Source organism: Colobus angolensis, unplaced genomic scaffold (genome assembly GCF_000951035.1).
Source record: "Colobus angolensis palliatus isolate OR3802 unplaced genomic scaffold, Cang.pa_1.0 Scaffold219, whole genome shotgun sequence".
Lineage (NCBI taxonomy): Eukaryota > Metazoa > Chordata > Mammalia > Primates > Cercopithecidae > Colobus > Colobus angolensis.
In genome coordinates this window covers 2,858,382-2,873,770 of record NW_012115366.1, presented here as the reverse complement: position 1 = coordinate 2,873,770, position 15,389 = coordinate 2,858,382, and the positions used below count along the sequence as shown (strand labels likewise).

At 50.4% G+C, this 15,389-nt stretch overlaps 1 protein-coding gene across 3 annotated transcripts in view; it reads left to right on the top strand.

The window, feature by feature from the left end:
• LOC105512773 (tyrosine-protein phosphatase non-receptor type substrate 1) overlaps positions 1-14,995 on the top strand; it is a 45,456-nt gene extending 30,461 nt beyond the window's left edge. For 2 of the 3 annotated variants that reach the window (XM_011943370.1, XM_011943369.1), the window contains 4 exons: positions 1,314-1,427; positions 4,412-4,436; positions 11,313-11,364; positions 13,904-14,551. In XM_011943370.1, coding sequence (XP_011798760.1) covers positions 1,314-1,427; positions 4,412-4,436; positions 11,313-11,364; positions 13,904-14,152 — 440 coding nt within the window. In that variant the 3' untranslated portion in view covers positions 14,153-14,551. Of the gene's footprint in view, positions 1-1,313; positions 1,428-4,411; positions 4,437-11,312; positions 11,365-13,903 lie in introns of all 3 variants that reach the window. The other variant, XM_011943371.1, reaches the window with a different exon arrangement.
• The last annotated feature ends 394 nt before the right edge of the window (positions 14,996-15,389 follow it).

Below are 15,389 nucleotides of genomic sequence, written 5' to 3'. Positions count from 1 at the left end.
ATCGGCCAATGCCGGGTTTTCATAGGACGTGTAGGGCATCGGCCAATGCCGGGTTTTCATGGGACGTGTAGGGCATCAGCCAATGCCGGGTTTTCGTAGGATGTGTAGGGCATCGGCTAATGCTGGATTTTGATAGGACGTGTAGGGCATCGGCTAATGCTGGGTTTTCATAGGATGTGTAGGGCATCAGCCAATGCTGGGTTTTCATGGGATGTGTAGGGCATCGGCCAGTGCCAGGTTTTCCTAGGATCTATAGGGCATCGGGAGACAAGATGTGTGGCTTTCCATGCCAGCTGTGTCGGAGACTTGCTGTGTGACCTTGGACGAGTCAGTGCCTCTCTGGGCCTCCACTTGCTCGTAGCTGTGTTGAAGGGGATGAGCTTCATGACCCCTCAGCTCTGAGTCTCAGGTGGCAGGGGCCATGATGATCTTGCTCTGCATTGTAGCTTCAGGGCCTGGTCACAGTAGGCACTCAATAAATGCTTTTTGAGTGAAACAGGATGAAAGAGTTAGTTGGTTAGCTGGTTGGTTGGTTCGTTGGTTGGTTGGTTGGTTGGTTAGTTGGTTGGTTATATAATCCTTACTTAGCCAATGAGGTAGAGATGACCGTCGGCCCCAGTAACAGAAGCAGCAGCCAGGGTTTGGAGGGCGGTTTAACTGACTTGCCCAGGGTCACACAGCTACTTAGTGGCATTGATTTGAAAGCACTTTTCTGTGGCTTAGAGCCCTGCTCCTGATGAACCACTGTGTTCTAGTCTACGACCCCCTTACCTGTGCCCTGGGCAGCCAAGCCTCCATTGTCATTTCAAGAGCCCTGCTTGAGAGCCCCTGTGCTAACTCCTGAGCCCAATGTGATGGCCCAGGTGCCGGGCACAGATCAGTGGTGAGCCCCTGAGCTGTGCAGACCCTGGTAGCCACACTGCCCCTTCTTCCAGCTGCTGATTCAGTTTCCAGTGGATTTGGGGTACCCTCGTGACCGCTCTGTGGTTCACTCCAGATGAGAAGGAACGTTTCTGTTCCTCAGGAGTGAGATTTCTGCCTGTATCCTGCAGCAGGGGTTCTTGTGTAGCTGTCAGCGGCAAATATATTCCCCCCTGGCACCTCAGCATGGTTTTTGTGCTGTTCATGGATGAGCCTCGTGGGCAAGTGTGTACAGACCCGTGAGTGTGCCCATGTGATTCGAGACATCTGAGAAGGCCCAGCCAGATGTTCTCAGCTAATGATACCTGCTTAGTGGTGAAATGCTGTGGTGGGTTTGGTTTTCTCTGTTTTTAATCTGCATACGTGAAGCCTCTATTCCATGTGGTCCCTAGAGAATACTGGAACTAATGAACGGAACATCTATATTGTGGTGGGCGTGGTGTGCACCTTGCTGGTGGCCCTACTGATGGCAGCCCTCTACCTCGTCCGAATCAGACAGAAGAAAGGTGGGTGCATTCCCCTCTTCCTCCCTAAGGGTTTGTCCCTGGACTGTCCTCAGAAGGAGACACCATTAGGTGTTTTGGGTTAAGGACATCATCTTCTGCCAGTAGCAAGAAGTCCAGAGGTAGTGGTGCTGGGGGCAGGGCAGTGGCCTCACCACATTAGAGTCTGGCTTCTTCCTCATGGTTACAAGATGCTCATCACTGCCCCAGGCCCCATGTCCTCAAGGGGCCACTACTGAGCAAGGGAGCTGCCAACCTGGGAAGAGGGGAGGCAGGGACTCTTCTTACCTGTCTCAGGGAGGACATTGTCTTTCCCAGGAGCCTCCCGGCAGACTTCTGCTTTCCTGGTACAAATCTAAGTTACATGACCAGCCCCTGGACAGGAGGCCAGAGAGAATGGAGATAAAAGCGCCACCATTTGATTGGGAAGACTTAACAAGTGATTGCATGGAAACTGTTAGGGAAGTAACCTGGCACACAAGTGCTCAATAAATGTTAGCCCTGAGTATTACCCATATTGTATGTGAGCCCGGAACTATGAGCCACCTCCCTAGAAAGCCCCCTCACAAAGCAAGGTGCATAGTCTTGACTGCACAGCAGGAGGGCACAGGGTCAAACCCAGGGCACAGCTTCCCCTTGTTCGTGTGCATGTGTTATGTGTGTCTTGTGTCTGTGTGTGTGTGTTGGTTGTTGGGAGGGTTGGTTGTTGCTGTGGCAGGGCCTCTGACTTTGAAGTCAGACAAACCAGGGTTCCAGACCCTGGTTATATCCTCTAAGCAATTTGGCCGCTAGAAGCCTCAGTTTCCCCATCTGTAAAATGGGTTTAGCAATGCCTGTCTTGGAGAAGTTACAAGATCCAAATAAGCCCATGTGAAATAACGGGTCTGACACATTCTAGGATCGCCATAAATACATGTTCTTTTTCCCACTCTTGTAGAAGACAATTTTAAGCTGGTATTTCTGCAACCTTTTTTTTTTACCAGAGATAGAAATACATTTCACATCTCAACCCAACATATACACACACCCTTTGTATATAAAATTAAAACTGATACTTTCTTTTTTGTCATATTCTTGTTTCTGTTTAAAATGCTGGTTGTGACCCACCACCTCCAAAGGGACAAGTGCTGTCCTGAGCTGCCTTTCTGTGGCCTGGCACAGCTGAGCTTGGATGGGCACACTGTATACTAATCACACATCCCTTCGGGAGCTCTTTCACCTCTACCTCCCAGGTTTCCCTCCCTCCTGGGCTGGCTCTGAGATACTGGCCAAGCCTCATGCTCCTGTCTGGGAGGGTTGGAGTCAGGCCCTGCTCTTCCAGAATCTGCAAGATGTCCCACCAAGACACCTACCCAATGGGTTCCCTAGAGTTCCTGGAGAGCCCCACACAGGGAGGACTCCTCCTTGGGTGGCGAAGCAGGTCCCTTCCCCACCAAAGGTGACAACCCATCCCATGGGATGAAGCATTCGTAGCGGCCGATAGTGAAATCCTGGCTATCCTTTCTGAGTCTCAGCCCCAGGCAGCTTGCCAGGCTCCTGACATGTGTGAACTCATTACTGTGGGCTTAGGTGTTGCAGAGGAGGAATGGAGTTTGCAGAGCTGCAGCTCTGGTAAAGGGCACCCAGCCCAAGTGTTGGGTCTGTGTGCAGAGCGTAGCTCTCAAACACAGGCTCCAGTGACAGGGACGGCTAGTATCCCCCAGCAATTCCAATGTGCCAGGCACTGCTCACAGGGCTTTCCCTGTAGTAACAGTCAGTCTTCACCACAGACCTCATGGGTGACATTACTAACCCCACTTTACAGATAAGGAGACTGAGGCATGGGAAAGTTATAAAACTAGTTCAGGGCCTCACAGCCAGGAGGTGGTGGGTCCAGAATTTAAACCCAAGGACCACGTCTAGGACCACCCTGCACGCTACCTCCCTCCGCCATAACTAGACCCCCCTTGTCCCTCATTAGGCCCTGGAGGGGTCTGCCCAGCCTCTCAATGCCCACAGTGAAGTGTCCTGATTTCAACTCAACCACTTCCCAGCTGTGTGACCCTGAGGAGTCACCTAGTCTCTGGTGTAAAAGGGGGGTGACTGGTGTCCTGTCACTGGATTCCCAGAGATAACTTGTGTCCAGCACTTTGCAACCTGTCAGCCTCCACTCAGACGTTCGGTGCTGAACAGAGCTTCCAACTGAGGTACTCCTCACCTGAAGATCCAGGACTTGCCCAGGCACCAAGCGTTAACCCAGCAGCAAGAATTCTTCCACTGTGGCAGCCTCCAGCCTATTCAAGTGCGGTGCAGAGTGCATTTTGGTGTGCATGTTGCTTTTAATTACAATTTTACAGCAAAATGGGAGTCAAATGGCTGCTGAACCCTGGAGGCTTCTCTGTGGGTTACGCCATATCACAGGTTTAAAACCTCTAAACCAGATGGACACTTTCTTTCCTTCCAAGATCCTTTTTTTGGAAAGTGGTGGCATGTAAATAAATGGATGCTCAGCCCAACCCTGCAAGTTATAGAAGCTCAGAGAGAGGAAGTGACCCACCCAGGGTCACACAGTGAGTGAATGGTAGCAGACCCGGGGTTCACACTTGATCCCCGATTTGCAGCCCTGCTAGAATCTGTTTTCAAGCCACGAAGGGCTCTGAATGGGACTAGGCTTACTGGAGGGTCTCCACTGAGGTTTGTGGTTGAACGGAGGTGAGACTCAGACAGAGGTAGGGCGGTTGTCCCCTCCCAGGCTGAAGACTGCTTTTGGACCCCTGGCAGCTTCTGCAAGTGGAAAAGCAGGACCATCTAGCTTACTCCCTCACAGGCTTCCTTGGTGGAAGAGGATGCCCACTGGGTGGGCACGGGGGTCTCCTGTGGTTCCAAGGATGTGATTACAGTATTTCCTCTCCATGTCCCTGGAGGCAAACCTTTTCCCCAGAAAATAGTTACATAAGAAAAGTGTGCTTCTAGTTAAACAACGGGCTTTTGTTTCTTTTGTCTTTCAGCCCAGGGCTCCACTTCCTCTACAAGGTAAGTGCATCATTGGTCCAGATCCTCTTGCAGTTATTATTTGGTTGTTTCACAGCCCCCCAGACTATAAAGCATAATCCATGTCCACTGACCTCACCGATGTGTTGGTCAACATGTCTCTTTCTCTCCTCTGTAATCTCCTTGCACTGGGTCATGCTGTTTTTAATTATTGTCCCAAATGAGGGGTTTTTTTTTTTTTTTTTTGGTGCACAGAGGCGCTGATTTCTTGCCTGCTCTCCCCAGACAAGGAGACCCTTGTCTAATTCCACGTGGACTGGGGGAGAGACCTCCCGGGCTTTCTGTCCTCACAGACATCCTGCACACGCCACCGGATGCATCCTCCCAGATCCAAGTTGTATACTTTACTCTTTCCTTTGTTTAGTAAATATTTATTGAGTACCTTGGCGTGCTGAGGCCCTGGAATGCTGGGATGAGTCGGATAGAATCTGTGCCCTCTGCAAGCTCACAGCCTGGTCAGAGGCTCAGGCGGTGACGTTACGTCACCGATGGCACTTTAGTTTGTTGATTCACATATTTAGTGACTTGAGTCCCTACTGTGTGCCAGCCCTGCTCAGGACCAGCTGGTGATATAGCAGTAAACCAGAATCAGCCCAGGCTTTCATGGGGCTCAGACGCCAGCGAGAGAAACAGGCATAAACGCAGAAATAAAGTGATTCATGGTGTCATATCAGGTGGCGACAACTCCTACCCTGCAAGGGGATGGAGGTGAATGGTGGGGGGCTGTCTTAGGCAGAGGAAGGGACTGCCTCTGAAAAGGGGATGCAAGCGGGTGCCTGAAACTAGTGAGCTACGATGGAGAGGAGCATGCTGGGCCAGAGAGGAGGCCTGTGTGCTAGGCCAGAGGGAAGGAGAGGAAGAAGATGAGGTCAGGAAGACGCAGGTCCTCGGCATCTTGTTGTCCTTCGCAGATGCCCCTGTAGCAAGAGCTGTTATGAACCATTTTGTGAAAAGCCTTTATCGGCTTTTTGGAAGGCCTCTGATCTTCATCCCCAGCAGAGCAGAGGCAGCACACCGTAATCTGCCATGTGAACCTATCTGCATAGAACCATGTAGACATCCGTGCTAAGGGTGATAAATAAAGCTATAAATAGCTTTGTGTTGGTTCAGACCAGGTTTTGCCAGCAACTGCATAGTGCCAGTCTTTTGATTGTTTAGAGCTTTCTGGGTTCCAGAATTCCAGAATAGGAAATGATGATCTGGAATGGGGCCTGTGGGTGTTAGAAGGACTCGGGATTTTATCCCCAGTGGGATGAAGAACCACAGGATGGACATGATCTGACTTTTGTTTTAAGAGTGTCACCTGGCTACATGTGGAGGCCATGCTACAGGAGGTGAGGGTGTGTAGGTGACTGTAGCGGTCCTGGTCCAGGCAGGAAAAGATGGTGAACTGGACCAAAGTGGTGGGATAGGCTGAGAAATGCTCAGATTCTAGATATATTTTGAAGGTAGACCCAGGAGGACTTGCTGATGGATTGACTGTAGGGTTAAGGACCACCTCAAGGTTAGGGGCAATAGAGTGCTGTATCTTGGGTTGGGGGGTGCAGGTGATGGGTGGAGTGATGGGGCAAATACCAGGCAAAGCAGTTGCGTATAGCAGGAGCAGCTCTTCTGCCAGAGAAGGCTCTGGGAAGCATCGGGTGCCCCGCTCCTGCCCAGCAGTGTGAGTCCAAGGTACTCTTGGGATAAAGCCTTGCCTCTTGCTCTGATCTCCACAGGGGCCCTCCTGGTCTGAGCCCTGCCCAACCTTCTGGCCTTCTCCTACCCCGAACAAGCAGAGCCACCTCTCCAGCAAAACTAGGCTCTCCACTGCCTTCCGGGCACATGTGTTTTCCTATTGTCATGCTTATGCCTGTCACACTCCCACACCTAGGACACTCTTTCAAGGGCAAGACTCATCTCTATCATTTGCCAAAAAAAACCTTCAGTGGCTCTCCCTGTCCCTGCATATAAAGTCCAGATGCCTCCCTGAGGCTCCTGGGCCCCTTGTGGTCCAGTTGCCTTGAACAGTTTCACTTCCTTCTACCCCCTGTTCTCACATTTCACGGCTCAACCACACTGTGCTCCTCCCCTCCCCCACAGGCTGGGCCCTCACTCTCCTCCTCCCCCTTGCACACTGCCCTGTCTGCTGAGGTGTGCTCCCTGCCCCTGCTCATGCACTACCCAGGGTCCCCCAGCTCCAGGGGTAGCAGGCACAGTGGGCTCTGTGAATGTCACCTCCTGGAGTTATGCAATATGGTAGCTAGAGTGGAACCCCTCCTGTCACCTGGTCACCTCCTGCTCCTCCTGAGGTCAGCAAGGGCATGACATCCTCCAGAGTTGGGGGGCTTCCTGTGAACCCTCCTGGTGCCCCAGAATGGACACTCCGGTGTGTTCAAGGTGTCTCTGCACCTGTCCCATTTCATAACCCACTCCTTGAAGCCAGGGCTCATGTCCCTGAGGTTCACTGCAAATAACTGCTAAACTTGGCACCATGCCTGGAATGGGATAGGTGCTTAGTAAAGGTTTATTGAATGAACAAATGAACAAATGAATGAATGAATGAGTGAATGAATGGATGAGTGAGTGAGTGAATGAATGAATGGATGAAAGAGTGAGTGGATGAATGAATGAGTGAATGAATGCCATCCTAAACCACTGTAGCACTTCCCACTCTGCCTTCTCTGAATCCCTAAAATACTGCTTCCCAGTGACTACACAGCCCCATCTAGAAGGATCTCTCTTTTTTGTTTTTGTTGTTATTATTATTTTATTTTATTTATTTATTTATTTTTTGAGACAGAGTTTTGCTCTTGTTGCCCAGGCTGGAGTGCAATGGTACAATCTCGGCTCACTGCAACCTCTGCTTCCTGGGTTCAGATGATTCTCCTGCCTCAGCCTCCTGAGTAGCTGGGATTATAGGCATGCACCGACACACCCAGCTAATTTTGTATTTTTAATAGAGACGGGATTTCTCCTTGTTGGTCAGGCTGATCTTGAACTCCTGACCTCAGGTGATCCACCCACCTCGGCCTTCCAAAGTGCTGGAATTACAGGCGTGGGCCCCTGCACCCCGCCCTGTTGTCATTATTTTTTACTTGTCTTACCTCCCCAATTAGACAATGAGTTTCTGGAAGAATAGGACATTGTCAATAATAATGGCATCATTAGCAGCTACCATTTATTGAGCACTTATTGTGCTCCTGGCACTGTCTATGCTTTTATGTATATTAGCCCAATTGTGACTTTAATTCTTGCAGAAACCCTATGATTTATCACTATCCCAATTTTATAGAACAGTGGTTTTCAAACTTGAGTGTGTTACAGAATCCCCAAAAGACTTGTTAAAACACAGCTTACTGGGCTCCACCTTCAAAGTCCCTGATGGAGAATCTCTGTTTCCACAAGTTCTCAGGTGGTACTGATGCTGTTCTTCCCAAGCCACACTTTGAGAACCCCTGTTCTATCAGGTTCTTATTGTTCCCTATTCTATGGTTGAGGAAACTGAGTCCCAGAGAAGTCATGACCATCCCGAGGTCCTGCGACTAGGAAGCACCAGAATGATGACTTCAGCCTTGACATCTCTTGCACGAAAGCTAGTGCCTTCATGACTGTTCCCATGCTTCTTGCTGTCTATTTCTTCTTCCCCAGAGAAACCAACCGTTTTCTGCCTGTTTTTTATTTTTCCAGCGTGAGCCTACCAAGGGAGCCATGAGATCACTTGCTCCCTTTCATCTCTCTAAACCAAAGCAATAGCTAGTGAGTGCTAATGGTGGTTTCCCATGCCGCAGCCGGCTTCAGCTTTGGCTTGCTGCGATCAGACACTTTCCAGAGGACGTTGGTGTGAGTAACAGCCGAGCACCTCAGGGAGGCTGCAAGCGGGGAGGCTGCCACTTTGAGCTCAAAGGGTTCTTCAGGTTGCAGGGCTGGTGGAGGGATTGGCTCTCTCTAACTCCCTGGGTTAGGAATGTACAGACAGAACATTGTCTGTAATCTTCCCCAGCTCAGACGAGAGAAAAACGTGTCTCTCTGCTCCCTTAATTGGGCACTAGGGTTCATTCGATCAGCCATTTATTCACTTGTCAGACATTCACTGCATTTATTCTTGGAATATTTAGGGCTTCCCTGAGTCTTTCATTTATTCATCTGGACTGAGCCTAACTCAGTGTCAAGCCTTGAGCTGGGAGTTGCAAAGGGGAGGAGAAAAGGCCCACCCCTGGTCTCATAGCACTTAAGAGCCAGTGAGAAAGATTCATTCATTCATTCACTCACTCATTCATTCATTCAACAAATACATATGGACTGCTGATGATGTGCCAGCCCAGTTCTTGGTGCTGGGGCTTCAGCAGTGAATGAGACTGGCCCAGTTCCTCCCTGTGTGAAACTGAGGGTCCGCTGAGGAGACAGGTTACCAGACAAGCTGGAAAGTTAAAGGATGTGGAGCAGCTGCTGCTGACTAAATACAATGAAGCCAGGTAAGGGATAGAGCAGATCAAGGAGGTAGGGTCTTGGGCGAGCAGGGAGGGCTTATCTGCAAGGTGACATTTAGAAGGATGAGGAGGCTCCAGCCATGGGAATATCTGGGACAAGACTACACCAATCAGAGGGAACAGCCAGTGCCAAGACCCTAAGACAGCAGCAGTCAGATGCATGCACAGAGCGCAGAGGAGGCCAGAGGAGCTGGAGCGGAGCAGAGGCAGGAGAGGGATGGAGCCTAGAGCAGTCACTTGGAGCTGGTGTCACTTGACCACCTTGGAGTGGTTTTAGAGGGCATTCTGAGCAGAAAAGTAACATGACATCACTTATGCATTTGAGATAGGGAGAATGGAGGGCAGGGAAGCAGGAATAGAGGTGGGGAGATCAAGGAGGAGGTTCTTCAGGAATCAGGGGAGTTAGGATGGTGGAGAGGATGGGGTGGCTGGCTTTGATGGATATTTTGGAGGTGGAGCCGAGCAGCCCTAGGTTGGATTAGATGAGGGCTGTAAAGGAAGAGAGAGAAGAATCAGGGCTGACTCCTACTTCTCCAGCCTGAGCACAAGATGAGCAATGGTAGAGCTATTCACTGAAATAGGAAAATCCAGGGGAAAGACAAATATGGGGAAATGGGTAATTGGTTGTAGTCTGAAATTGCTTTGAAAGAGAAGAACACAGTGTTTTGAGAATGGAGTTTGGGGGTTCAGTTAAGATTTCTCCAAGACAAGACTGTTTAAAATAGCATCTGAAGGAAGAAAAGGATTGAAGCAGATGAAGAGGCAGCAGCGTAAAGCATGCAAAGGCCCTGGGGTAGCCTGACTGGCATTCATTCCAAGTCACTGTTTTTGAGCACATGTGGTGAGGAAGCATGGCAGGCAGGCAGACAGCAATAGAAACCAGATATGCAGATAGACAGGAGATCTGAGATTGTCACGGAGGGGCAGCCCAGCCAGCCCAGCACTGTCAGCAGAGCCATCACAAGGTGACACCATAGTTGAGTCTTGAAGGAGACACGAAAGTTAGCCAAGAAGAAAAATGATCAAGGGGGTCCTTCATGCTGCTATTGAAGCATGAAGTACATAACATCAAATGCACCCCCCCTGAAATATTCGGTGGGTAGATGAGTGGGTACATGAGGACAGGGCAGTGAATTAGCCTGGAGGCAGTACGCCAGGCCACGTGGGACTCTGAGCAGGGTGATGAGTTGGACTTGAACCAACCAGCCAGTGGGGAGCTCCAGGAAGGCTGGAGGCCAGTAGGGTGGGGACAGATCTGTGTGATCTTCCCCAGCGGACGTGGCCCTGCTCCTGGAGGGTTGTTTCTGTGGCCACGTGGGGCTTGTCATGTCTCAGAACTGCTTTCGGAGCCAAGCACTCATGCCAAATCCATTAATAACCCTGCTGCCAAGCCCCACTGCTCATTTCTGACATTATCCATGCTAACATCCCCGGGGTTGCCGGCTTGAGAATTTACACAACTTCTGCCAAGCCAGTGGCTCTGGTATGCTCATCACCTTGACCGTGACCCTCCAGTGAGTCAAGCCGTGGCCTCCAATTATAGAAGCAAGTGCACGAACAACTTCTTTGATTAACTTGGACATCTTGGTCTTTTCCTTTTCTTTCTTTAATGATGATACATAGATGTTTATAATACAGAACATTTGGAGAATATGGGAAACTAAAAAGGAGAAAAAAAATACCATGCAAAGACCACTGCAGTTTGCATTTTGCTATGTTTCCTTCCAGTGTTATCCACACATTTTTCATAATTGAGATAATCCCACAGAGAATTTTCCTTTTTCACTTATCATTTTAATGTAAGCATTTTTAACTTAAAAAAAAAACCTCCTCATAAACCTTTTAAATCTTTATCTGTGGATTTATCCTAATTTCCCTAACCAGTCCCAATTGGCAGAACCCTAAGATATAAACCTCCTCCCCCATCCCGCCCTTGACAAATGCCTTTGTGTTGAAAGCTTTTTCTATATTTTGAATTCCCCCCAAAAAAAGTGCAATTATGAGTCAAAAGGATGAGGACATCTTCCAAGCTCTTGATTTTGCCAGCTGCTTCCCAAAAGGATTGTACTGGTTTGCCTCTCCCACCAGCGACGTATGCAAGCTCCAGTTCATTTCACCATAGCTTCCCCAGCACCAAGTATTATAATTTTTAAAGATCCTTGCCAATAGAGTAGGTTAAAAAAAAGATAGTGCATTGTTTACAATTCCTTTTTAGTGAGATTGACCCCTTTGTCCAAACATTTGATGTGCAGTTGTATTTCTGTTATGAGTCCTTCATCCACGTCCTCAACCCATATAGAAAGTGGAGCCTAAATGTTATTCGTATCAATTTGCATGAGCACTTTAGATAGTGAGGGTATTTTTATCTGTGTGTCTCTTTCCTTTTTAGGTTGCATGAGCCTGAGAAGAATGCCAGAGAAATAACCCAGGTACAATCCTTGGTGAGATGCCCTTCCTGGGAAACTCCATGGCGTGGTTGCTTCACATCAACCGGAATTGCAGATCTGGTTCTAAATTAAGACTCCCTGTGGGGTGGAGGGTGGAGGATCTTACATTCCTAGCTTTCCCCATGTCCTATGCATATTCCTTCTCTCTGCTGCAGCCAACAGTGGCTGTTGCAGCCTCCTGACTCAGTGCTACCCATTGCACAACTCCCCAGGGGCACCATTCACAATCTGTCCTATGAAAATGGTGCCCTGGAGTCAGGCTGTAGCTCCCTTCGTGTGGATTGTGCCTTCCCACCTCTGTGCATTTGCCCAGGCCCGTCCCTCTACCAGGTGCGCCACTCCCAACTCACTGCCCACTCCTCCTCACAGCCAGGCTTTTCTATGCTGTAACTGCACAGCCCAGCCTGCCAGGGCCTCTCCCGCCTTTGCTGATGGAAAGACCCCATGTCATTAATTACCTCATGCAAGGGCACACTCGCTCAAGCTGGAGGTTTCTGGTCAACATTGCTGAGATGATTTTGCAGGCAACATGGTTTCTGAGAAACCTAGCCCTGCTTATCACTGGCTGACGCTGTCAGACCTTGAAGGCAGAGGGCTCCTCAGCATCTTGTAACAAGACAGGTCCTGCCCTGAACCCGGAACGAGAGTGCGCCAGCTGTCCTTGACATTTCCAAGGCAGTTGTCATCTTTTTAGATGTAATCTGTTGTCGGGCTGGTGAAAGGCACAGCATTTGTAGACCAAAATGCCTTGGCCCTGCCCTTGTGACCCATGGGGTCCCCCGGCAGCCCCGGACATGAGCTCGGGTAGTAATTAGGAAAAACAAAACCGTTTCCAGTCATGAGAGAGGGAGACCTTCTCCCCTGTCATTCTACTTCTGGACTTCCTCCTGGAATCTTCTGGGGGAACAAAATGATGGTGGAAAAACGGGTCATGGACACCTGCATGAAATTCACATCAGCAGAGACTTACCGGGCACCCACTATGTGCCGCGCACTGGACAGCCAGACAGTCACGGCCCAGCTGGCAGAGTGCCTGCGATTCCAGTGCCAGGTGCTAGCCCTGGCCAGGGAGGGAGTTGCATGCTATCAATGTGGGTTTCCCAGACAGAAGTAAATGAGAGCACGCAGGGCTCAGGACAGGAGCTGTGTGCTAAGAGCACAGCCGCAGAGTCCAACACACTTTGGTTCTTTGCCAGCTGGACAACTTTGTCCACTTTATTTAACCTCCCTTGGTCTCAGTGTCTTCAGCTGTAAAGTGGAATAGATAATCCTTCCCAAGTAGGTTGTGGTAAGAGTGGATGGGTGATCTGTGTGATTGTGTGCTGCTTGTAAGCCCTGAGAACTGAAATCGGCCATTACCGTGCACCAACTAGGAGGTGTGCCGGTTGGTGGTACCTTTATTCTGTTCTATCACGCAGGGGCCAGTCACAGAGGGAGCAAAGTTTATCATTCATGATGGGCGATTTTGAGGCGGCAGTGGCAGGTTGATAGGATTAGCACATGGGAGGTATCCAAGTTTGCTAAGTGGTTAATGATTGTGAACATTTATTGAAGACAGATGCTCAGTATGTACCAGGCTCTTTTCTAAATGCTTTACCTGGATAATCTCATTCCATTCTCACAGCAGCCCTGGCAGTAGACACTGTTATCATCCCCTCTTTACAGGTGGAGAAACTGAGACCCAGAGAGGTTAAGTGAATTGCTCAAAATCCCTGAGCTAGAACCAGGTTTCAAACCCAGGCTTTCTGACTCCAGAACGTTTCCCGCTTCGCTAACTGGCAATCTCATTCTTATACTGCCCCTGTTCTCTGTCTCCCTGTCTCCAGCTTTGTCCTGAGTGAAGTTGAAATTATTGCCATCCTATTCATTCAGTATGAATCAGACTTCTTCTGTGCCAGCCTTGGTTTCTGAATCATAACAAATGCCCAGTGAATATTTGTGGAATAAATGCATATATTAATGAATGTCCCCACACACATCACCATCAGCACCTACTCAGGCCTCCAAACAGACACAGTCCTGGGTGGTGGGTCCTGTGATGGAAAACAAACATGGGCTGAGGAAGCACAAAGAAGGAACCTGGGCCCTGCCAGGAGCGGGGAGGGCCAGGAAGGGTCTTAGGATGAGCCATGCTTCATCTGAAATTTACAGGGTGGATTGGGATTTGTTACAAGGAGAAGCAGGACAGACACCCTCGGCAGAGGGAGGAACATGAGAAATGGGCAAAGACTGCAGGTGGTTCAGGCTGGGAGGAGGCAGGAGCGGGAGGAGGTGACACTGAGGCAGGGTTGTGAGGGGACCACACTGCGTGGGTCAGAAAGACCCTTCAGGCAGGGTGAGGAGGAGGGCAGATGGGAAAGGGCAAGGCTGGAGGCAAGTAACGTTGGCAAGAGATGAGGGGAACGTGACTTATGGCTGAGCCAGTGTTGGCCGAGAGGACACAGAAGCATCCAGACTTGGTATTTAGTTTGAGTGGGCCAAGGCCTCTAGAGTGACCTTCTCATGACTCTCTCTTTGGGTATTTGAAATCCAGGACACAAATGATATCACATATGCAGACCTGAACCTGCCCAAGGGGAAGAAGCCTGCTCCCCGGGCCGCGGAGCCCAACAACCACACAGAGTATGCCAGCATTCAGACCAGCCCGCAGCCCGCATCGGAGGACACCCTCACCTACGCTGACCTGGACATGGTCCACCTCAACCGAACCCCCAAGCAGCCGGCCCCCAAGCCCGAGCCATCCTTCTCAGAGTATGCCAGTGTCCAGGTCCCGAGGAAGTGAATGGGACCGTGGTTTGCTCTAGCACCCATCTCCACGTGCTTTCTTGTCCCACAGGGAGCCGCCGTGATGAGCACAGCCAACCCAGTTCCCAGAGGGCTGGAGCAGTGCAGGCTCTGGGACCCAGGGGCCAGGGTGGCTCTTCTCTCCCCACCCCTCCTTGGCTCTCCAGCACTTCCTGGGCAGCCACGGCCCCCTCCCCCCACATTGCCACACACCTGGAGGCTGATGGTGCCAAACCCGCCAGGGAACCGACCTGGGAAGTGGCCAGAACTGCCTGGGGTCCAAGAACTCTTGTGCCTCCGTCCATCACCACGTGGGTCTCGAAGACCCTTGACTGCCTCCCCCATGCTCCGAAGCCTGAGCTTCCAGGGTGGCCCCCTGACCACCACCACCACCACCACCACCCAACTGGGGCTTAAGGGGGGAAGATTTCCCGTTTAGATCAAACTGCCCCTTCCATGGAAAAGCTGGAAAAAAAACTCTGGAACCCATATCCAGACTTGGTGAGGTTGCTGCCAACGGTCCTGGCCTCCCCCATCCCTAGGCTAAAGAGCCATGAGTCCTGGAGGAGGAGAGGACCCCTCCCAAAGGACTGGAGACAAAACCCTCCGCTTCCTTGGGTCTCTCCAAGACTCCCTGGGGCCCAACTGCGTTGCTCCACCCAGACCCATCTCTCCCTTCTAGACCTGAGCTTGCCCCTCCAGCTAGCACTAAGCAACATCTCGCTGTGGACGCCTGTAAATTACTGAGAAATGTAAAACGTGCAATCTTGAAACTGAGGTGTTAGAAAACTTGATCTGTGGTGTTTTGTTTTGTTTTTTTCTTAAAACAACAGCAACGTGATCTTGGCTGTCTGTCATGTGTTGAAGTCCATGGTTGGGTCTTGTGAAGTCTGAGGTTTAACAGTTTGTTGTCCTGGAGGGATTTTCTTACAGCAAAGACTGAGTTCCTCCAAGTCCCAGAACCCCAAGAACGGGCAAGAAGGATCAGGTCAGCTGTTCCCTGGAGACACTTAGCCTTCTGACTGGGACTGACTTGGCCAAGTTCTCAGCCGAGCCACGCAGCTGGTAGTGCAGCCTTCTGTGACCCCGCCGTGGTAAGTCCAGCCTGCTGTGAGGGCTGCTTCTTGACAGTGCAGTCTTGTGGAGACCTAACGCCTCAGTCTGCTCATCCATAAAGTGGGGATAGTGAAGATGACACCCCTCCCCACCACTTCTCATAAGCACTTTAGGAACAC